A 23657-nucleotide genomic window follows, 5' to 3' on the forward strand; every position below is an offset into this window, starting at 1 on the left:
GCACAGACTGGAGCTGGCAGCCTACGTTCCAGGCACAGCTCCTGTGACCCTGAGCTACCTCCTAACCTCCTGGGCCTCAGTTTCCCTACCTGTGAGTGTGGCTAGTGAGGGTACCTGCCTCCTTGGGTCGTTAGGAGGATTAGATGGGTTAACCTTTGTGAGGAGTGTAGAATGGTGCTTGGCACAGTTGGTGCTATATTCGTTAAATAAGATGTAGTCACTGCTCTAGTGGCTCGGGGGAAACCGCAGACAGTGTCAGTCGGCCGGGTGTGTGCTGGGGCTTTCCTGGGGCATGGAGTGGAAAATGAGACCAGTGGGGAGGCCTCACCAGGGGGGTGGGTTCTCCTGCAGAGTGTGGATGAATGGAGTCATGGGCCCTGGTCACCTGATTTGGAGGGAGGGAAGCAAGAAAAGGGGTGTCCCATTTGTGGGAAGAGGGTGAACACGTAAGAGAAAATACATCCCTAAACCTTCCCAGCCAGAGTGAGACCTGGAGCTCCCCGCACTGGACTGCCTGTACTGCTGACCGCGGGCAGGTGGGGGGGGGGGGGGCGGGGCAGGGGGACTTCCCTAGTGGTTCAGTGGTTAAGAATCCGCCTTGCAATGCAGACGGCCAGGGTTCATCCCTGTTCAGGGAACTAAGATCCCACTGTGCTGCAGAACAACTAAGCCCACAAGCCCGCAGCTGCTGAGCCCCTGCAGCACCACTAGAGAGCTGGTGCACCATAACAAGAAAAGATCTGGCACGATGCAAGGAAGACCCCCCACCTCTGACAACTAAGACCCAACCGCAGTCAAATTAAAAAAAGAAGTGCCATCGAGGAGCTCTCTCTAGGACTCCTGGGAGGCTGGGGAGGGGAGGCCAGCAGCCATGTGTCCACAGGGACACGTGTCCAGAGCAAAGGCCCCAGGAAACCCGAGTTTATCCCCTAGAGAGAGGAGGCTGGGTCTTTAGAGAGAGGGTCACTTTTAGAAAGGTGAGGGGGGCAAGGTAGGTGCCATCCCCCAACCCTCAGCCCCAGCTCTCCCAGCCGCCACAAGATGGAGTTATGGAGTCACATACGCTCACCTACACTGTGAGAGAGGAGCCAGGATCCAGCCCCGGCCTGCTGCTCTGGGATGGGTGCACCCATTCTCTGCCCTGGGCCCCTCCAGCAGCACCTGCTGGCAGGGCTTCAGTGCGCAGGGCCGGGATCAGGGCCACCTTCCCCTGCCATCCTCCCCCTCTGCCACTCCGTCCCCAGCGCCCGCCAATTCCCATCAGAGGCCCCAGGGGAGAGCCTCTCGGACTCCCTGGCCCATGCCCTGCCCCCCAACCCCTAGGGAGCAGCCGGAGATGCAGAAACAGAACTCTTTGTCAGCTCAGTTTTATGAACTTCAGATTCACACAGGCTGTGCAACAGCGCCTCACTGGCGGGACCAGGGCCACACAGGGCAATTGAGGGTGGCAGCTCCCCTCATGGACCCCCAGAGGTGACCCCCAGGAGCAGCCCCCCACCCCCACCTGGTGTGGGGGCTCTGAGAGGGGAAGCCCCATTTCTGAAGTCCCTGCCACCTGGCGCTACACAGACTCAAGAGTCCAGCCCTGGCTCCATCTTCACCTCGGGTTGTGAAGGCCCAGTGCCCGGGCTTGGCACCTCCACGGCCTCAAGGCCACCGGGCTCCTCAGTGCCAGCGGGCGGGAGGTCAGAGTCCACTTCGGCCTCAGCCTCCTCCCCATCGCCGGCCCCGCCCTCGGTGCCTGGGCTGGGCGGGCCGTCCCTGGGGCGGCGCAGGCAACAGTTGGTGGCCACAGCCATGAAGATCCCCGCCAGGGCCACCTCGGAGCCTGCCAGGTAGAAGATGATCTCGTAGTTCTTGAGCGCGTCCACCAGGCGGCCTGAGGGGAGGGCAGATGGGAGGTGAGGGCAGGCAGGGGAGCCCACCCTTCACACACGCACACGCGCACATGGACACACGCAGTGCTCTTGGTGGGGCTCACGGGACACACCCCCCAGTCTTTGTTTCAGATGGCAAAAATCCATGAGGGTTCTGCCATCTGAGACCTTAAAACTGTCACTTCTCCTCCCTGGATCTCAGTTTCTTAAGTGATATGGGGCTTCTCCGGTGGCTCAGGGGTAAAGAATCTGCCTGCAATGCAGGAAACGTGGGTTCGAGCCCTGGGTCGGGAAGATCCCCTGGAGAAGGAAATGGCAACCCACTCCAGTACTGTTGCCTGGAGAATCCCATGGACAGAGAAGCCTGGTGGGCTACAGTCCATGGGATCACAAAAGAGTCAGACACGACTGAATGACTGAGCACATGGGGCCTGAGGTGAGGCAGCACTTTATAGGGCCCTCCTGTTCCCCAAATTCAAATTCCACATGTACCCTGGAACTGGCCCAGCTGGGGATATTTGACCTGGGAGTTGGGAGAGTACAGGGCTCAGCCTGGGGGCCCCAACTCTTGCTTTTTCCACCTAACCACCTTGGTCTTCAGGGGCCTGGTTCAGCTCTCTCCCAACCTCCCAGGCCAACCCCCCTCCCAGGGGGCCCCATGTAACTCAGACTGAGCTATCATCAGCATGGGACTGGAGGCAGGGTTTGTGGAGAGATTACTCCTATTCTCTGTATTTTCCAAGCTTTCTATCTGTTACTTTCATACTTGGCAAAGTCTTTTTATCTCCCCAGCCATGCTGCATGGCTTGCAGCAAGCTAGTTCCCTGACCAGGGTTCGAACCCAGATTCCCCCCAGTGAAAGTGCAGAGTCCTAACCACCAGACTGCCAAGGAATTCCCTCAGGAAAATCTTTAAATTCCAAGTATTTCCCCTGAAGTGTGGCTCGTCAGATGCCTCGCTCTCTTAGGGGCCTCCTTGAAGCAGTCCACAGGAGGTTGTGACCCTCTCCGTATGCATCTCAGTGGCCTCAGGAGGTTCCCTGGTGGTCCTCAAGCCAGCTGCCCACCCTGGGCCCCTCTGAGCAGCACCCTAAACTTGCCTTCCTGATGCTAGCCCAGCAGCCAGTCCCACCCCACACGCAGTCCTCACCTTCTTCTCACCCCAAGTACCTTCTCTGCCTATTAGATCCACCCCAGGGTCACACAAGAAAATGAAAGATGAGTCTCTGAGCCTCTGGCTGGTTTTATAACTTTTGGTGGTGGGCTCGGGGGCTGCTCACGCGGCTTCAGGAGCTTTGTGGTTCCACTGGGTCAGGTGAATTGGCAAAATTTGATGAGGGCGCTCAGCTAGCGTGGGCCATCTCAGCTGCAGCCTGGGCCCCAGCAAAGGCGGCCCCTGTCATGGCTCCATCCCGGAGCCTGTGACCTCAGCTCTCTCCTGCTCATGGGCAGGCTTCCTGCCATTTCAGGGATAGCCTGACCACCCAGGAAGACCCTAGGAACTCCCACCTCCACCTTTCTGATCCTAGTGCCTGCCTTACTTGTACAGGGACAGTGTCCCCCAGACACACCCTGTGCCCTCTCCTGTGGGGTCCTGCCCTGCCCCGAAAGGCCACGCTCATGGCCACCCTGCAGGAAGCCTTACCCTGCCGCCTCATCAGGATGATTTCCTATGTGAGTGTAGAGCACCCAGCAGGCAGTGTGCACAGCAGAAGACCCCAGCGCCCTGCCCCCTGTGAACTCTGCTCCTGGTTCCTCAAGGACACTCCCCATTCCAGTCACCCCTAGAGGCTGGGGAGACTAAAAACTCAGATGTAGTATTTCGGAGGTGTGGGCATTAAGCACTGGGCGGGCTCAGATCGGATTCTGGGACTGGCAACTTGAACTTGGCCTCTGTGCCTCCCTGCAGAAGGAGAATAAGCACCTGCACTTCACAAGGCCTTTGTGCCATCTGCTGGAGACCACCCACGTTGGGTTCTTCCTGGCACATTTCCTGGCTTTTCTGGCCCTACCCTGAGCGGGTGGTACAGCTTGGAGGGGAGGCTAGTTGGCCATGGGAAGGGGAGTGTAACCGGGCTGTCTCTCCCGAAGGGGCCCTTCCCCTCCCCCGTCCCTGGATGTTCCATCCAGGATAAAGGGGTGGGGGGGGCTTCCCTCGGACCCCCGGGGCACTAGGCCACCCTCTCCTCCGACGGGGCGCACCGGCAGAGGGCGGTCCGATGAGCACAGCCACAGCCTCGAGGAGGAGGACCAGGCCCAGGGCACTGGGGAATCGGGGTGCGCCCACGGCCGCCATGAGCACCTCGAACTGCAGGGCGCCCACCATGCCGTAGGAGAGGCCGAAGGCGATGCAGAAGGCGACAAGGGCGCTGTAGCTGCGGGCCCGCGCGCTGCTCAGGTCCGTGAGCCCGTTGGCCATCAGGGCCAGGCTGAAGAGGTAGGCGACGTGTGGCCGCAGGCGCGCCAGGCCGGCCAGGGCGCCGCACGCCGGCCGCGCCACGATGTCAACGAAGCCCACGATGGAGAGCAGGAAGGCAGCCTCGGAGTCGGGCACGCCCGCGTCCTTGGCGTAGTTCACCAACAGGATGGCGGGCACGAAGAGCCCGAGCGCCATCAGGAACTTGGTGACGGCGTACACGGCGAAGGCGCGGTCGGCGCACACGGTCACGTCCAGCAGGCGCCGGCGGGTCCGACCGCCAGAGGGCGCCTCGCGCACGCGCGGTCCCGCGAGGTGCGCCTCTGTCTCGCCGGGCGCGTCTCCTGCGCTGTCCCTGCGCGGCCGCGGGCCGGGCCCCGGGGGCGGCCGCATGACGGCGCCGCACGCGCAGCAGTTCAGCAGGAGGCCGCCGAGCAGCAGGAAGCCGCCGCGCCAGCCGAAGTGCTCGAGCAGCTGCTGGCCGAGCGGCGACAGCGCCGACAGGAACACCGGGCTGCCGGCCGCCGCCAGCCCGTTGGCCAAAGGCCGCCGCCGCTCGAAGTACAGCCCCAGCATGATGAGCGATGGCTGGAAGTTGAGGGCCAGGCCCAGGCCTGCGGGCGAGGCAGTGCTGTACGGGGCTCTCCGAGGGCGCCCCCAGCCCAGCCCGCAGCGGGAAGCAGGGGCGAGCACCCCCCAGACACACACCCCCGCCCCAGGGCGGACAGACCAAGGGATGGGGTGAACTGAGCCGAGGGACGAGGACCGCCCATCATGGGGAAACTGAGGACAAGGAGGTCTGGTGGCAAGGTCTCCTGATCCCACCCGCAACCCCATCCCCAAGGAGGGGAGCAGTGGGCGCCCTCACCTGTGAGCACCCCAGCTGTCAGGTATAGCTCCAGAAGGCGCGTGGCGAAAGATGCTAGGATCATGCCAGCCGAGGCCAACAGCCCACCCACCAGCATCACCGGGCGACATCCAAAGCGGGTCACAAGGATGCTGGACACCGGGCCTGTGGGCAGAGCAGGGTCACCAGTCAGGCTGGACCCCTCTCTGGCAGACACTCCAGGCTTTGTACCTCCCAGCCTTGAGAGATGACTTGAAGGGATGAGGTCACTCGCCCTCAGTTCAGAGAGTGCAGGGGCTTGGGCAAAGTCACATAGCTTGGCTGGGACACACCAAAGAGAGCCCTATGGGGGAACACAAGGGGTGGAGCCTGTACGGGTCCCCTGCCTTCCTGAGACCATGGAAGGTAAATAGCAGAAGGGGCTTCATTCCCTTAGGAGCTGCCTTCCTCCCCAGGCTGCCCCCCCTCCCGCCCACCCCTCACCTCCATCATCCACGCGGCTTGGCTAGGAGGACTCCAGCATCGCCCCCCATCCCCACCCAGGTGGTCTAGGGCTTTGGGATTGGGAATCTTATTTAGATCTCAGTTTCCCCACCTGTAACATAGGCGGGTGTGGGTCTTTTGACAGAAATGGAGGGGCCCTTCCAGCTGGCCAAGCTTGCCAGATCAGCCACCTGGGGGTGGGCTCCACCAGTGGCCACTACTCCCCTCTCTGGTGCTAAGGCTTCCACAGGAAGGCAGGGGTTTCCATGCCCTCCCCGAGGGGCCTGGGGGATGCTCAAGGGATCAGATGTCTCCTGGTCCCTGGTCCCGATCCTCAATCCTGGGCTTGGGGGAAAGGAGAGGTGTCCGCGAGGAGGGGGCGCGGACCTGTGCCGTAAAGCATGGCGAGCATAATGGAGGACACCCAGGCTGTGTCGCTGTAGCCCGCGCCGAAGTCGCGCATAAGCGCGCGGAAGAAGACGCTCACGGCCTTGGGGAAGCCATAGGCGAAACCCGTGATCACGAAGCAGGCGCCCAGCACAGCCCAGCCCCAGCCCCCGTCTGGGGGGCCGGGGCCCCGCCGGGGACCGCTAGCGCCCATCGCTGCCGCCTCTGGTGGAAGAGAGGGGACAAGAGGTTGTGGCGAGGGTCTGTAGCCAGACAAGAAAGGGAGATGGAGACCCACGGTGGGGAAACTGAGGTACAAGAGTACCAGGTGAGCCCTGCTCAGAGAATGGATCCAGGAGCGGAAACCGAGGTAAGCACCTCATCCCAAGCCTCCCCTCCTTCAAGGGACGTGAAGGATGAGGGGAGGGTAATAGAGTCGTTCCCACCTGAGTCTTGACCTCAGGAAGACTCCCTCTGGAGGGCACTCCTTGTCCCTCAGGACCTAGCAATGTCAGGAAAAGGGGGTTCCTGGGAGAGGGCGACCATCGGTGTGTGACTGGAGGCATGTGTGGGGACCGAAGATGTCCCCAGTGTGCACATGTGAGGGTCTCAGGACAAAGGAACAAGCATGGTGGAGCGGGAGACGAGTGCCAGCTGCAGAATGGGGGGGTTCATTTTCCTCCTTGGCCTTGGGGTATGTTCTTAATTCTCCTCAGCGATCGGGAATGTCTACTGTCATTTAGAACATTATGGAGGAAAAATCAAAGCACGCTGTAATAACATCAGCCTTGTCTCAGAAGCCAAGGGAGCGGAGTTCCAATTCATCCCAGCTTAGCCAGGGATTTGCTCTGTGATGTGGGCCAGTCCCCTCCCCTTGACTGAGCCTCAGTTTTCCTACCTGTAAGATGGGTGACTGATCATCCCAGGTCAGCGGGGGATCTTGGTGGGGGGTGGTCAGATCTCTGGCTCCACTGGATAAATGGGAACCTTTGAGGAGGCACTGGAAGAGAGACCCTATCCCTCCAAACCCTGAGCAGCTCCCCATCCCCTCCACACCCCCCGAGCTCCACCCAAGGGTTCACGCAGCAGCCCCAGGTGCCTCTATAACAGACCAGGAGGGGGCTCTGGATGGACCAGCCCAAGCTGGGGGCAGAAGCCTCCCTCCCTTCTGCAACCCCTCTGTGCTGGGATCTCCTTCCTGACTTTGGGTAATGCCAAGGTATCCAGGACTCTACTCCCCACCCCAGGACCAAGTTCTGGCTTTTCCTGCATCAGCCCCTCACCACAGGTGAAGCCACTTGAGCACCAAGACAAGAGGTGGTCCCAGGCAGCCCTCCCCCAACTCTTACCTGAGCTGTCCCGTGGGTTTGGGTATCCAGCCTCACATCTCCTGAGGCATGCAGGAAGGGGCCAGCCCACCAGCTCCCCCGTGAAGGCCTAGCCAGGTGGGGGCTGCCTCCCAGGCTTCCTGCAGATCAGCACTGGCTGAACTCTGGCAGCTCACTCCCCCAAGCCTGGGGCTTAGTGCTCCCCCACCCCATCCCCTCTAAGAGGCTTTCTGCTGGAAGCTGGGAGGGGAGAAGGAACAGGGCAGCAGCTGCCCCACAGGGCCAGGCTGCCCTCCATGGTGGGGCTCCCTGTCCCAGGCCCATCCAGGGAGAGCTAGAGATAGGTGGGTTCCCTCATTTCCTGGGGCCTTGGACAGAAGACACACAGGGCCCTGCTCTGTGGGGTCCTTGTGGTACAAGGGGCACAGCCCTGCCCTGGAGAGGCCCCGCCAGCCCTAATCACCTCAACTCCTCCCGTGTCCCCCACCCCCAGGCCACATTCCAGGAGGGCCCTCTGTGGCTTTCCCCTGGATAAGACTAATCCAGGCTGGATAGCCTGGGACGTGAGGGGGTGGGGAGGGGCCAGAACAAAGGGTGCTGTGTCCCAGGGTGCCAGAAGGTGACCTGCTGGTGGTCCCAGGCCTCAGTGACTGCCACCCCTCCCTCTCTGGGGAACCCACAGCAGAAATGAGCCTGGGCAGAGATGGGGGATATAGCCTGTAGGAGTTAGGGCAAACCTAAAGACTTGCTTGGGCTTCCCTGGTGGCTCAACGGTAAAGAATCTGCCTGCCAATGGAGGAGAAAGATTCGATCCCTGGTTCGGGAAGATCCCCTGGAGGAGGAAATGGCAACCCACCCCAGTATTTTTGCCTGGGAAATCCCATGGACAGAGGAGCCAGGTGGTCTACAGCCCACGGCGTTGGAGTCGGACACGACTGAGCGACTGAGCATGAGCATAAAAGACTTGCTTAAAAGGAGGGATGTGAGGGGCTGGGAGTAGCGAGGTCTCCCCACCTTTAGGAACTTCTGGACTTTCCAGTGTGAGGTCTCCATCCCAACCTGCCCCTGTGCACGTCAGTTGCTCAGTCATGTCTGACTCTTTGTGACCCCATGTACGGCAGCATGCCAGGCTTCCCTGTCCATTACCATCTCCCAGAGCTTGCTCAGACTCATGTCCATCAAGTCGATGGTGCCATCCAACCATCTCATCCTGTCGTCCCCTTCTCCTCCAGCCTTCAATCTTTTCTAGCATCAGGGTCTTTTCCAAGGAGTCAGCTCTTCACATCTGATGGCCAAAAGTACTGGAGCTTCAGCTTCAGCATCAGTCCTTCCAGTGAGCATTCAGGACTGACTTCCTTTAGGATGGACTGGTTGGATATCCTTGCAGTCCGAGGGACTCCTAAGAGTCTTCTCCAGCACCATAGATCAAAAGCATCCATTCTTTCGTGCTCAGCTTTCTTTATGTTCCAACTCTCACATCCATACGTGACTACTGGAAAAACTGTAGCTTTGACTAGATGGACCTTTGTAGGCAAAGTAATGTCTCTGCTTTTTTATATGCTGTCTAGGTTGGTCAAAGTCAACCTGCCCCACCCTGTCCCCTAAATCAGACTCTGCCAGGCTGGCTGATGTGTTGCACTTGCTTTATTTCTCACCATTTACAAAAGTTAAACAGGGAGCTATGCGGGGTGGGAGAGGGGGTGTGCAAGGGGCTTCTCCCCACTGGGACAGAGAAGGGGGAAGAGTTTGAGGGGGCACAAGGTAGGCCCCCAGGGAGAGTCCGGAGTCCCTGGAGGGGAAGAAATGGTTCTGTCCCCTGATTCCGCCTGCTTTCGTTTGAAGGGCCCAGACCCTAGGCCAATGCCCTTGGAACTGCTCAGGCTGGGGTGTGGTTTGGGGAGGGGCGGTCACCCCCGGTACCAAGGCCCCAGCTCCTTGGATCCACTGCTGCTGCTTCCGCTGCCGCCAGCTCTAGGCAGCTGGGCAGGTGTGGGTGGCGGGGACGACCTCAGACTCCAGGTGGAGGAAGGCGCCTCAGCGGATGAGGGGCGCTGAGCGGTCATTGGTGACGGTGGGACGCAGCTTTACGGTAGCAAAGGGGTTCGTACCCCTGCCGGGGGTGGCGGGGAGAGGAGGGAGTGAGAGGGGCCAGGTCCCCAACTGGCTGGGGATCTGGGGGAGGCATCTGGGCATCTGAGCCAGGGGTCCGCCCCTACCTCCTGTGCCCACGGGGTCACCTCCACTCAGGCCCACCGTGTCTCCCCCACAGCCCTCTGCCGAGCCCAGCTCCCTCTGACACTTGCTCGGGGACTCACCGAGGGAAGAGCTCTGGGGGTTGCTGCTCCCAGGATGCAAGTTTCTGCAGTGAGGGGGAGGGAGGATCGGGTTTGGTGGGGAAGGAGCAAGCGAGTCCCCCACCCAGCTCCCCACTCCAGCAGGGCAGAGGACTGGCCCAGAGGCCTCTGCAGTGCCAAGCTCCTGCGAGATGAGGTCAAGCATTTGAAAACACAAAATGCTGTGGGTGTAGACTCAAGGAGCCTCTGGGCCAAGTGCCATCTCCCAGGACTAACACCGCCCCAGAGGGGGCCCTTTTCCAGTGCTCCTATCAGGACTCTGGGGCTCCCCTCTGCTACAGGAATCTTTCCCCCCCACCCTCCACCCCGGACTCAAGAAGCCCATTCTGTCCTTCCCTGCACAGATGGGCAGGCTGCGGCTGGGCTGGGAGGGTCCCCTCCAGCCAGCCAAGGGATGGCAGGGAGGGTTACCTGGTCTCCCTGCCCACTGGCCCACCCCGGGGTTGAGAGCAGGCTGCAAGAGGGGGCTCACCTTGACGTCACTGGCCACCCCCATGCTGCCCATGCTACTTCGGCGGCTGCTGGGTAAGGGTGTAGGTGCGGGGCTGGGGGTGCGGCTCGGGATGTGGCTTGGGGTTCGGGAGCGGGACTGGCCATCCCAGTAGTCCGAAGATGCTGTGGAGTTGCCTGGTCGGTCCAGGAGGTCATCAAGGCTGTGGCTACCCCGGAGCGGGTAGGACCTGAGTCCAGAGAAAGGAGAGAAGAGAAGAGAGTCAGGGTTCAGGCCCTGCTGCATCCAACCCCATCTGCTGGGCCCCTGAGCATCCCACATCCTCTTCCCCTGGGTGAAAGGAGACTGTTGGCTTGAAGGCAGTCCTGAGAGGGACGGACAATGACCTTCAGCCTGTAGTGAGATGGGGGCGCCCTTTCTCCAGGGGCCAAGGGAGGCTGGGCCCACTCAGGACTGCAGCTCAGAGATGCCCTCCCTGGTGGGTGGGGCCACTGCCCCCGCCACCCACTGAAGCCCCTGCCCTACCTCTGACCAGCGGTACCTGGAAGGCAGCTCATTCACAGGGCTCCTGGGGTTCATGGAGGTCACTGGGTTCAAGGGGTTCATGGGATTCACGGGCAGCTCGTCCAAAGGCTTCACATAGGCCTCAGGGAACCAGCCGCTCCTGTAGGGTGGAAGCAAGAGGCCCAACAGCAGTGATCAAAATGCCACTTCTAAGAGGGGTCGACGACTACTGGGCACTGCTGTGTGCCAGGCGTGGCTCAGAGTAACTCCCTTCATTCTTTGAAGGAAGTCTTTGCTGTCACTCAAAGCCACCCGCCCAGACTCATGGGTCCTACCAGGGGCTGGGGTGTCTTAGAGAGGGGGAACTGGAGATCTGAGAAGGAAATCATTGTATCTGAGGACATGGAGTGATAGTTTCATTCCCTACTCACTGAGCACCCACTACACGAGGGCCCATGGAGAGCCAGACGCAATCCCTGCTCCCCTGGGGCTCCCAGCCCGGCAGGGAGACAGATCCACAAACAGATGATTACGAGGGTGATGCCCAGGGGAGAGGGTGGGCTGGGGTGGGGGACCACAGGCAGCTGTGGGAGCCCAGAGGAAAGAGCACCGGAGCCAGGGGTGCCTGGCTATTAACCCTCCACCCTGGGCCCCCTGGTTCCGGTGACTCTGGGCATCCTGCCCGTGGAGTCTTTGTCTGATTGGAAGCTCATTACTGCACCTTCAGAGCAGCCAGGGTCAAAGGAGAGACACTATGATCGATGTTCCCTAGCCTTTTCAGATTCCACGGAATCCATCAGATTATGCAGAACACCTGGGCAAGTGTTCTCCAAAGAGCCACCATAGACGCCCCACCTCAAACCTGATCGACAACATTCTCACCTAAAGGTAACTGGAAGCTATTTCAACTCAAACTGACAAAGTAAAACCATTTTCAGAACGTTTTAGTTCTCTTTTCACCATAATATGCCTACTAATGAAACTTGCCATCATTTTCCCTAACCTGAATCACAGAAAGAATAATGATGTCCCAGGACTGTGATTTGAGACCTCTGATCTAAAAATCATACCTCTGATTTTTTTAATTAATTTTAATTGGAGGCTAATTACTTTACAATATTGCAGTGGTTTTTGCCATACATCGACATGAATCAGCCATGGGTGTACATGTGTCCCCCATCCTGAACCCCTCTCCCCACCCCATCCCTCAGAGTCGTCCCAGTGCACCAGCTTTGAGTGCCGTTTCACACATTGAACTTGGACTGGTGATCTGTCTCACATATGGTAATACACATGTTTCAGTGCTATTCTCTCAAATCATCCCATCTCACAGAGTCCAAAAGTCTGTTCTTAAGTTTAATTAGGTCCCATTTGTTTATTTTTGCTTTTATTTCCAATATTCTGGGAGGTGGGTCATAGAGGATCCTGCTGTGATGTATGTCAGAGAGTGTTTTGCCTATGTTCTCCTCTAGGAGTTTTATAGTTTCTGGTCTTACGTTGAAATCTTTAATCCATTTTGAGTTTATTTTTGTATATGGTGTTAGAAAGTGTTCTAGTTTCATTCTTTTACAAGTGGTTGACCAGTTTTCCCAGCACCACTTGTTAAAGAGATTGTCTTTAATCCATTGTATATTCTTGCCTCCTTTGTCAAAGATAAGGTGTCCATATGTGCGTGGACTTATCTCTGGGCTTTCTATTTTGTTCCATTGATCTATATTTCTGTCTTTGTGCCAGTACCATACTGTCTTGATAACTGTGGCTTTGTAGTAGAGCCTGAAGTCAGGTAGGTTGATTCCTCCAGTTCCATTTTTCTTTCTCAAGATCGCTTTGGCTATTCGAGGTTTTTTGTATTTCCATACAAATTGTGAAATTATTTGTTCTAGCTCTGTGAAGAATACTGTTGGTAGCTTGATAGGGATTAAGTTTCTGCACATCAAAGGAAACTATTAGCAAGGTGAAAAGACAGCCTTCAGAATGGGAGAAAATAATAGCAAATGAAGCAACCGACAAACAACTAATCTCAAAAATATACAAGCAACTCCTACAGCTCAACTCTAGAAAAATAAATGACCCAATCAAAAAATGGGCCAAAGATCTAAATAGACATTTCTCCAAAGAAGACATACAGATGGCTAACAAACACATGAAAAGATGCTCAACATCACTCATTATCAGAGAAATGCAAATCAAAACCACTATGAGATACCATTTCACACCAGTCAGAATGGCTGTGATCCAAAAGTCTACAAATAATAAATGCTGGAGAGGGTGTGGAGAAAAGGGAACCCTCTTACACTGTTGGTGGGAACGCAAACTAGTACAGCCACTATGGAGAACAGTGTGGAGATTCCTTAAAAAACTGGAAATAGAACTGCCTTATGATCCAGCAATCCCACTGCTGGGCATACACACTGAGGAAACCAGAAGGGAAAGAGACACGTGTACCCCAATGTTCATTGCAGCACTGTTTATAATAGCCAGGACATGGAAACAACCTAGATGTCCATCAGCAGATGAATGGATAAGAAAGCTGTGGTACATATACACAATGGAGTATTACTCAGCCATTAAAAAGAATACATTTGAATCAGTTCTAATGAGGTGGATGAAACTGGAGCCTATTATACAGAGTGAAGTAAGCCAGAAGGACAAACACCAATACAGTATACTAACGCATATATATGGAATTTAGAAAGATGGTAACGATAACCCTGTATACGAGACAGCAAAAGAGACACTGATGTATAGAACAGGCTTATGGACTCTGTGGGAGAGGAAGAGGGTGGGAAGATTTGGGAGAATGGCATTGAAACATGTGAAATGTCATGTATGAAACGAGATGCCAGTCCAGGTTCAATGCACGATGCTGGATGCTTGGGGCTGGTGCACTGGGACGACCCAGAGGGATGGTATGGGGAGGGAGGAGGGAGGAGGGTTCAGGATGGGGAACACATGTATAATTTTTTTTAAATTAAAATTGAATAATAAATAAATAAATAAATAAAAACCAACATTCAAAAACTAAAAAAAAAAAAGTCTGTTCTTTACATCTGTGTCTCTTTTGTTGTCTCGCATATAGAGTCATCATTACCATCTTTCTCAATTCCATATATATGCGTTAATATACTGTTCTAGGTGGTTTTATAATCAGGTCTTCCCAGGAGGTTGGCTACATGCCTGTTTAGGGAACTTTCAGGGTGGCACCCTGCTGCCCTCCGACGTGGGCCTGCAAAGCAGGTGTCTTTCCCACCACCTGTGTTCTTGGTTACATCTCTACCCATTGGCTCCTCCTTCTGTTCCTTATCCATTCAGTCACCTGCCATCCACCCATCTATCCACACAATCATGCTGTCCATGCATCACTCATCCATGAGGGCAACCACCCCAGGACCGCCAATCCACTAACCCATCCATCAGCACTTGCCCACTGCCCACCTCTCTGTCAATCCACTCACACACCTCTCCAATTAGTCTAGACGTGCACCCCCCATCTGTGCATCTTTCCGTGCCCCCCTGTATCTGCCCATCTGCTCATAGGAACAAGCATCCGCCTGCCTACAACATCCTCATCCAGTAACCACCTACTAACCCACCCGGTGAGCACCCTCACGTGCACCTGCTGACTCCTCTGTGGATGTTCCATTCATTCATCCCCTCTTATCCTCACTCATTCCTCTCTCCTTAGCATGAGTGGGCCTGAGCACCACACAGTCTCTTGCCCGTAAAGCCCTGGGGGGAGGGCACTGTGTGGCTGCAGCGAGCTCCCACCTTCCCTCTTTTCTCTGGCAGAAAGAGTGGTCCCTGCTCTCCTCCAGGCTTGCAGCGACTGCAGTGTACTCCCCCGCCTCCCCCTTTTCTACTGCCTGGTGTCAAAAGCAGCCCCCGTTTATGTTCTCTAAGGATTTCCCCCGTGCCTGACTGCGAGGGAGTGAGCACACTCAGCTTGCAAGGTCCCAGCATCTCCCCTGCACCTGGCCCACCTCTCTGTCCAGTCTCTTCTCAGAGCTTGGCTCACTTTGAGGTGCATGGTGGGTGCTCAAGCAGTAAGGTTTCGTAGTGTTCCCATTTGTGAGAGAACCTTTCCCTTCCCCATCCTCTACCATCCTCTCAAGGGCCACCACCCTGAACTTGGTAAAGAGGTTCTTCCTTCCCTGCCAGAAGGGATGAGGAAAATAGGGTGGGACGAGGAGAAGGATGGGAAAAGGGGAGAGCTGTCCGAGGCCTCAGGGACAGCTGCTATCCTGGAAGACTCGGAGCTGGAACCCAGGCCATCCAGTCCTCCTTCCAACCCACCCTGCGCCCCGGGGCTCCCACTCACGAGGATGAGCCCTCCAGCTTGCCATAGAGCCAGCCGTTCTGGGCTTCGGGCACCAGCACCTCGACGACGTCTCCGGCCGAGAAGCGCAGCAGCGTGTGGTTGGCGCCCTCCGAGTGTGAGACCAGAGCGCGGACTCTCCGGGCGCCGCCGCCGCCGCCCCCACCGCCCGGGCGCTCGCCGAAGGAGTTGGAGCGCGAGCGCTGGGTGCTGCTGCTGTAGAGCGAGGCTGAGGGAGGGGCGGGAGAGCGCCGCGCCACGTGGGTGGGAAGTCCTCCCTGGCGTCTACCCTCGATCCCTCCTGCTGCCGCGCAACCTCGGTTCCTCTTCCCGGCCCCAGGTCCCCAGCCTGAGACCCCGGCCCTCCCTCTGCGCTCCGGGGGCTACTCACAGGCGGACGGCGTCCGGGGCAGGGACCGGCGGTGGTCTGGCTCCAGCTGGGACGCGGACCTCGCCTCGGCGGGCTCGGGGCCGTAGGAGCCGGAGCCGTGCCGGCTGCGGGGGGAGCCGAACTCTCCCAGGGCCCTCTGGGGCTGCTAGGGGTAGACGGGCAGGGGAGGGTGGGGCGGGGAGGGGCGGGGCGCGGCGCCCTATTCCAGCCCCCACCCCCAGTCCCAGGCCTCGGCGTAGGGGTTCTCGGGCCGCCGGCCGAGCCACCACGGGGGCGCGGAGGCCGCGCCGGGGCGGAAGGAGCGGCGGAGGGGCGCTGCGTAGACCGGCGCCCTCGGGGGGAGGAGGCTCCAGGCGGCGGGCCTCAGGCCCCAGGGTCCCGCGGAGGGTGCCGGGGGCGGCGGGGGCGCGAACGGCGGCGGCGGGGGCGCCCAGGGCCTCACCATGTCCAGGCGGGTGGGCGTCAGGCGGCCCGAGGGGTAGGGCGGCCCCAGCACGGGGCCCAGCAGGCCCGGGGAGTGGGCGCGCGATGGGCTGCGGCTGGCCTCCGACTGCTCCTTCCACAGCAGCACGCGGTTCTGGAGCATCCCCCGGGCCTGGCCAGGGGGGGACGCGAGGGTCAGCGAGGTCTGAGCAGCCAGCCCCCAGACTGCCCAGGGGACCGAAAAGTGGCACCCTCGACCTGGAAACTCGGGCCCTGCAAGCTGAGGGTGGCCGGAATTTCTAGCTGGAAGGAACCAGAGGTCGCTGTGGTCACTTTGGGGTCACACACCGTCCAGGCCTCCCGGTCCTTTGTCGAAGGCTCTTCAGTTTTCCTGGAGGGGCCTCCCCTGGCCCCTCTCTCAGTCTGTGTGCTTTGAGTGGGGCTCCGCCTCGATCTGATACCGGGGTAGGGGTACAATACAGGTTTGACCACTTGGGTTGCTCCAAGACTTCCCTGGTGGCTCAGACGGTAAAGTGTCTGCCTACAATGCGGGAGACCCAGGTTCCACCCCCGGGTTGGGAAGATCTCCTGGAGAAGGAAATGGCAACCTACTCCAGTATTCTTGCCTGGAAAATCCCGTGGACAGAGGAGCCTGGTAGGCTGCAGTCCATGGGGTCGCAAACAGTCCGACACAACTGAGTGACTTCACTTTCACTTCATCCTCCTGGCTACAGAGATGGAGTCAGGGATGGGCACCTACCAAAAACTGTGACCAAAGAGCCAGTCCCAGGACTTGCCCTGGAATAATCTGGAAAATTTTATTCTCTCACCTCATGGAGTTTGCTAGATATCAAGAGAGGGTGAAGGCAGAGGAAACTTCGGCTAAGCAACAGAGAGGGGCAAATTTCTGATGACAGCTTGTGTACTCCTGGATCCAACTATACCTGAAAGGCTCAAACTTCCCAGTGACTAATAAACACTTTTGTGTAAGCCAGCTTGAGTAGTTGTCTAGAAGAAGCCTTTCAAATAGTTCTTCCAATAAGCATCCCTTTTCTAGTATCCCCAATACATGGGCATCTAATTCTGTTTGGATACCTTCAAGGACAAGAAACTCAGCAGCTGACCACATAGTCCATAAAAACGTGGGATTGGGGAGGGCTTTAAATGTTAGACCTGCTGTGCTTATTAATCATGTTTTAAATTTTCTGTATTTTATGTTTTGACATCCTCTGTGTGTGTGTATGTGCTCAGTCACTCAGTCGTGTCTGACTCTTTGCCACCCCATGGACTGTAGTGCGCCAGGCAATCTGTCCATGGAATTTTCCAGTCAAGGATACTGGAGCGAGTTGCCAGATAATGCTTTGACATCCTGGGCCTTGCTAATTCTGAAAAGACTGCACCTCACTGCTACTGCTGCTGCTAAGTCGCTTCAGTCACGTCCGACTCTGTGCGACCCCTAGATGGCAGCCCATCAGGCTCCCCGGTCCCTGGGATTCTCCAGGCAAGAACACTGGAGTGGGTTGCCATTTCCTTCTCCAATGCATGAAAGTGAAAAGTGAAGGTGAAGTCGCTCAGTAGTGTCCGACTCCTAGAGACCCCATGGACTGCAGCCTACCAGACTCCTCCGTCCATGGGATTTTCCAGGCAAGAGTACTGGAGTGGGGTGTCATTGCCTTCTCCCACAGGACTAGATAATTCCTAGAGATAGTAAACAATTTGAGCACACTTTTCATCAACCAATCAAAACCCCATATCTTGGGACTTCCCTGTGGTTAAGACTCCACACTTCCACTGCAGCGGGCGCTGGTTACATCCCTGGTCCGGGAACTAAAATCTCATGTGCTGGGTGGTGCAGTGAAAAAAAACAAAAACAAACCAAGAAACGAAAAAGCCTGCATCCTCAATTATCTCCTTCTAACACACACGGAGACAGCATTTCCCCTGCCCTAAATCATCCAAGCCAGGTACTGGACAACTAGAGACAACTCCTATAGCCCAGAGCTCACTGAAATCATTAGAATCATCTAGTTCTAAACCTGCCGACCCTGCTTGGCCCATCCCTTCACCCAGAAACCATAATCAAGGTTCTGAGCCATACTTTCCCTTGGCTGCTTCTGCCTCTTAACCAAACCCTGGTGCTACCCCAACTTGGCCCTGCATGTCGTGGCGTGGCCCTTTCTCTTGGAAAGTGTGATATGTAATAAAACTTCTTTCAGTGGCTTGGATCGCTCTGTGTGGTCACTCAGGTCATCCTAGGTACAATCAGAACACCCTGCTCTCCAGTTATAAATGTCTCTCCATTTTCTATTCAAACATTGGCTCCCTCAAGGCCAAGTTCAGGACTGTCGCCTTAGGAAAAATAAAAAGCTTCTTTTTGAGGACCTCCCTGGTGGTCCAGTGGCTAAGACTCTGTGCTTCCAATGCAAGGGGTCAGAGTTCAACTTTGGTCAGGGAACTAGATCCCGCCAGTGGCAACCAGGGGCTTTGCCGGTGGCACTAGTGGTAAAGAACCCACTTGCCAATGCAGGAGATGTAAGAGACGGGTTTGATCCCTAGGTCTGGAAAAACCCCTGGAGGAGGGCACGGCAACACACTCCAGTATTCTTGTCTGGAGAACCCCATGGACCGAGGGGCCTGGTGGGCTTACAGTCCATAGGGTCGTGGAGTCAGAAATAAGTGAAGCGACTTAGCATGCACACCGCAAACCGAGAGTTCGCCTGCCAAAACTAAAGATCCCACGTGCTGCAACTAAGACCTGGAATGGCCAAATTTGAAAAAGTATAAAACAAGCTTCCCTTTGTTGAGCATCAACTCTGTGCCAGGCCCAGGGTTAAAGGCTTTACCTCCATTATCTTACTAGATTCTTCCAATGGCCTGGGAGGTAGGTGTCATTATTACAAAAGAAGATGCTGAGGATCAGAGCAGTTAATGACTGTCTCAAGGTCTCGAATCTAGTAAGCAACGGAGTGGCCTGTACTTGTCTGTCCTGAGGAAGCTTCCTGTGACTGTACTTTTCAATGATTGTTCCCTTCAGTCTGGCCCAGTTGCTGAAAATCTGATCTCAGGCAGCAAAACAGAGCTCAAGTCACAGGAGCAACTAGTCCAGTTGGTCACTAGGTGTCCACCCCCTCTTTGCCTTGCATAATTAATTAGCAAAACAACAGAAAGACAAAATGCCAAAGGCCTTTGTACACACTTGTTTTGGAGGCAGTTAGCAAAGCACGAGCATACGATTTTGCTTACCATAAAGAAGGGTTTTTGTCCAATCTGAGAGCACCTGCCAGGGTACTAGGGGAGTCTCAGAGTCTTGGCCTGGACAAGACTCAAGTTGACTGGCTCCCCTCAGCCCTGCATTTAGGCAGCTTAGTCGGTGGTTGGGAAGAAACATAGAGTAGACCATGGGAGAATTTCAAAAATCGTAACGGAGAGCGAAAGCCATTCTAAGTATGAGACAACTCCCCCAAACTATAGAAGACTGGTAAACCTAACTAAAAATATATATTTTTTTAACATGGCAAAACTCACAATAAGCAAAATCAAGTGATCAATGACAAATTGGGAAAATGTTTGCAACTCATCACCAAGAAAGGCTACTTTCAGTAACATATCAAGAGTTCCTATAAATTCATAAGAAAAATGGAGGAAAAGATACTGACCTGTCACAGTAAAGGAAATCAAATGGCTCTGAAACATGAAAAGATGTCAACCTCACTTATAAGACAAGTGTAATGTAAAACTACACCAAGATACCATTTTAACCTTTCTGATTAGTGAAGATCACTGTTGTCAAGGAAATAGGGAATCTCCGCCCTTGCTGGTGGAAATATAAATTGGTATAGCCAATGTTTCTATCCCTGGACACACTAATCCCATTTCTAGGTACTTATCCTAGAGATCTACTTGCACAACTGAGATAAACCCAGGGTATAAAGGCATGTTATTGATTAGACTTGGGCTAAGCAAGGGCTGATCACTGGAGACAGAAGAGAAAGACACCTTTTTGAGCTTTGGCACTTAGAGTTCTTTCAAATCTTGTGCATTCTGCGTATAGAAATAGTTAGCAGGTACATATTTATATTTAACTGTCTTAGGAGTTAGATCTTGTATGTCCTAAAGCCCAGCTGGCTCAGAAAACACGCTACATATTCCCCCATACCTACGGGAAGTCTGGTTCATTTAATCAACTGCTTCCTCCTGAGAGGTGATCACTCAGCAGGAAGCAGCCTTTCTCCTCTTAATGCTGGAGTTAACTGTTCAGGATACAGGCAGAAAGAGGAGTTTCCTTCCAAAGAAGATATATACATGGCCAACAAGTAGGTTGGATCATTGAAAAAGCAAGAGAGTTCCAGAAAGACATCTGCTTTATTGATTACGCCAAAGCCTTTGACTGTGTATATCATAACAAACTGGAAAGTTCTTCAAGAGATGGGAAAACCAGACCACCTTACCTGCCTCCTGAGAAACCTGTATGCAGGTCAAGAAGCAACAGTTACACATGAAAAGATGCTCAACATCACTCATTATCAGAGAAATGCAAACCAAAACCACTCTGAGGTACCATTTCACGCCAGTCAGAATGGCTGCGATCCAAAAGTCTACAAGCAATAAATGCTGGAGAGGGTGTGGAGAAAAGGGAACCCTATTACACTGTTGGTGGGAATGCAAACTAGTACAGCTACTCTGGAGAACAGTGTGGAGATTCCTTAAAAAACTGGAAATAGAACTGCCTTATGATCCAGCAATCCCACTGCTGGGCATACACACTGAGGAAACCAGAATTGAAAGAGACATGTGTACCCCAATGTTCATCACAGCACTGTTTATAATAGCCAGGTCATGGAGGCAACCTAGATGTCCATCAGCAGATGAATGGATAAGAAAGCTGTGGTACATATACACAATGGAGTATTACTCAGCCATTAAAAAGAATACATTGGAATCAGTTCTAATGAGGTGGATGAAACTGGAGCCTATTATACAGAGTGAAGTAAGCCAGAAGGACAAACACCAATACAGTATACTAACGCATATATATGGAATTTAGAAAGATGGTAACAATAACCCTGTATACGAGACAGCAAAAGAGACACTGATGTATAGAACAGTCTTTTGGACTCTGTGGGAGAGGGAGAGGGTGGGATGATTTGGGAGAATGGCATTGAAATATGTATAATATCATATATGAAACGAGTTGCCAGTCCAGGTTCGATGCACGATACTGGATGCTTGGGGCTGGTGCCCTAGGACGACCCAGAGGAATGGTACGGGGAGGGAGGAGGGAGAAAGGTTCAGGACGGGGAACACATGTATACCTGTGGCAGATTCATTTTGATATATGGCAAAACCAATACAATATTGTAAAGTTAAATAAAATAAAATTTAAAAAAAGAAGCAACAGTTAGAACTGGACATGGAACAACAGATTGGTTCCAAATTGGGAAAGGAGTATGTCAAAGCTGTATACTGTCACCCTGCTTATTTAACCTATATTCAGAGTACATCACGAGAAATGCGAGGCTGGATGAAGCACAAGCTAGAATCAAGATTGCAGGTAGAAATATCAATAACCTCAGATAAGCAGATGACACCACCCTTATGGCAGAAAGCAGAGAAGAACTAAAGAGCCTCATGATGAAGTGAAAGAGAATAAAAAAGCTGGGTTAAAACTCAACATCCAAAAAAATGAAGATCATGGCATCTGGTCCCATCACTTCATGGCAAATAGATGAGAAAACAATGGAAACAGTGACAGACCTTATTTTGTGTGTGTGGAGGGGGGGGCTCCAAAATCACTTCTGATGGTGACTGCAGCCATGAAATTAAAAGACGTTTGCTCTTTAGAAGAAAAGCTATGACCAACCTAGACAGCATATTAAAAAGCAGACACATTACTTTGCCAACGAAGGTCCATCTAGTCAAAGCTATGATTTTTCCAGTAGTCATGTATGGGTGTGAGAGTTGGATTATAAAGAAAGCTGAGTGCAGAAGAATTGATGCTTTTGAACTGTGGTGTTGGAGAAGACTCTTGAGAGTCCCTTGGACTGCAAGGAGATCCAACCAGTCCATCCTAAAGGAAATCAGTCCTGAATTTTCATTGGAAGGACTGATGCTGAAGCTGAAGCTCCAATACTTTGGCCACCTGATGTGAAGAGCTGACTCACTGGAAAAGACCCTGATGCTGGGAAAGATTGAAGGAGGGAGGAGAAGGGGATGATAGAAGATGAGATGGTTGGATGGCATCACCAGCTTGATGGACATGAGTTTGAGCAAGCTCTGGGAGTTGGTGATGGACAGGGAAACCTGGCATGCTGCAGTCCATGGGGTCACAAAGAGTCAGACATGACTGAGCGACTGAACTGAACAAGTACGTGAAAGATACTCTGCATCATCAGCCATCAGAGAAGTGCAAATCAAAACCACAGTGAGACACCACTCCACGCTCACTAGGATGGCTGTAATCAGAAAGCCCAGGAGCTTCCCTGGCGGCCCAGTGGTTAAGAACCTGCCTGCCAATGCAGTAGGACACAGGTTTCCCTGCTCTGGGAAGATCCCACACACCATAGCGTCCATGTTCCACAACAAGATAAACCACCCAAAGAGAAGGCCGTGTGCTGCAGTGAGGAGTAGCCCCCACTCACTGCTACTAGAGAAAGCCAGCCTGCAGCAGCGAAGACCCAGAGCAGTCAAAAATAAATAAATAAATAAATCTTTTTTTTTTTTTTTAAGTGCCAACAAGTGTTCACAAGGATGTGGAGAAATTAGAAACCTCATAAACTGCTGGTAGGAATGTAAAATGGTAAAAGAATCTGGAAGTTCCTCAAATTAAACAGAGTTCCCATATGACCCAGAAACCCCACTCCTATATACCCATGAGAAATGAAAACACACGTCCACAGAAAAACTTGTACGTGGATACCCATCGCAGCATCCTTCTTAAAACCAAACGGCAGAAACAAGCCAGGTGTCCATCAGCTGTGGAATGGATAAGTAAACGTGGTATATCCAGATGATGGGATCCTATTTGGCAGTAAACTGGAATGGTGTATGGATGCATGCTCCAATACCGATGAACTTGAAAACCATGATGCTTAGTGAAAGAAGCCAGTCACAGGGGGCCAAATATTGTATGATTCCTTTTATATGATCTTCCCAACCTGGGAATCAAACCCAGGTCTCCAGCAGTGCAGGCAGATTCTTTACCAACTGACTACCAGGAAAGCATGAAATGGCCAGAAGTGGTAAGTCTATAGAGACAGAAAGTAGACTGACGGTTGCTTAAGGCAAGAGGAAATGGGAGGACTGGGAAATGACCAGCAAGGGGCACCGGGGTTTTTTTAGGGGTAATTAAATGTTCTGAACTTGAATGTGATGGGACTTCCCTGGTGGTCCAGTGGCTAAGACTGCACTCCCAATGCTTAAAGATACCACATGCCACAACTCTGACCCAATGCAGCCAAATAAATAAACATTAAACAAAAAACCCTTGTGGCATGGATGCACAAGTCTGTGAATATACTACACCACTGAACTATGTACTTTAAATGGGTGACGTGCATGGTGTGTGAACTATATCTCAATAAAACTGTTGAAAGGAAGAAGGGACTTCTTGGTGGTTCAGTAGCTAAGACTGTGCACTCCCAGTGTAGGGGGCCCAGGTTCAATCCTTGATCAGTTCAGTTCGGTCGCTCAGTCATGTCTGACTCTTTGCAACCCCATGAACTGCAGCATGCCAGGCCTCCCTGTCCATCACCAACTCCTGGAGTTTACTCAAACTCATGTCCATTGAGTTGGTGATGCCATCTAACCATCTCATCCTCTGTCATCCCCTTCTCCTCCCGCCTTCAATCTTTCTCAGCATCATGGTCTTTTCAAATGAGTCAGC

General features: G+C 54.1%; 2 protein-coding genes across 5 annotated transcripts in view; both read right to left on the reverse strand.

The window, feature by feature from the left end:
* Nucleotides 1–1358: 1358 nt before the first annotated feature.
* Nucleotides 1359–6407, reverse strand: SLC16A8 (solute carrier family 16 member 8). Its single transcript, XM_019960161.2, has 4 exons — nt 6010–6407; nt 5161–5304; nt 4079–4906; nt 1359–1879 (listed from the first exon to the last, which is right to left on the reverse strand). The coding sequence occupies exons 1-4, from the start codon at nt 6221–6223 to the stop codon at nt 1572–1574; spliced, it is 1494 nt and encodes a 497-aa protein (XP_019815720.2). The 5' UTR covers nt 6224–6407; the 3' UTR covers nt 1359–1571.
* Nucleotides 6408–8963: 2556 nt separating this feature from the next.
* BAIAP2L2 (BAR/IMD domain containing adaptor protein 2 like 2) overlaps nt 8964–23657 on the reverse strand; it is a 29959-nt gene continuing 15265 nt past the window's right edge. The window contains exons 8-14 of one of the 4 annotated variants that reach the window (XM_070790390.1): nt 15795–15947; nt 15353–15494; nt 14965–15190; nt 10684–10806; nt 10164–10371; nt 9653–9696; nt 8964–9419 (exon numbers count right to left, since the gene is read on the reverse strand). In XM_070790390.1, the coding sequence (XP_070646491.1) occupies nt 9245–9419; nt 9653–9696; nt 10164–10371; nt 10684–10806; nt 14965–15190; nt 15353–15494; nt 15795–15947 (1071 nt within the window). In that variant the 3' untranslated portion in view covers nt 8964–9244. Of the gene's footprint in view, nt 9448–9652; nt 9697–10163; nt 10372–10683; nt 10807–14964; nt 15191–15352; nt 15498–15794; nt 15948–23657 lie in introns of all 4 variants that reach the window. The other 3 variants (XM_070790389.1, XM_019961796.2, XM_070790391.1) reach the window with 3 other exon arrangements.

The sequence above is a fragment of the Bos indicus genome, chromosome 5 (assembly GCF_029378745.1).
Source record: "Bos indicus isolate NIAB-ARS_2022 breed Sahiwal x Tharparkar chromosome 5, NIAB-ARS_B.indTharparkar_mat_pri_1.0, whole genome shotgun sequence".
Classification (NCBI taxonomy): domain Eukaryota; kingdom Metazoa; phylum Chordata; class Mammalia; order Artiodactyla; family Bovidae; genus Bos; species Bos indicus.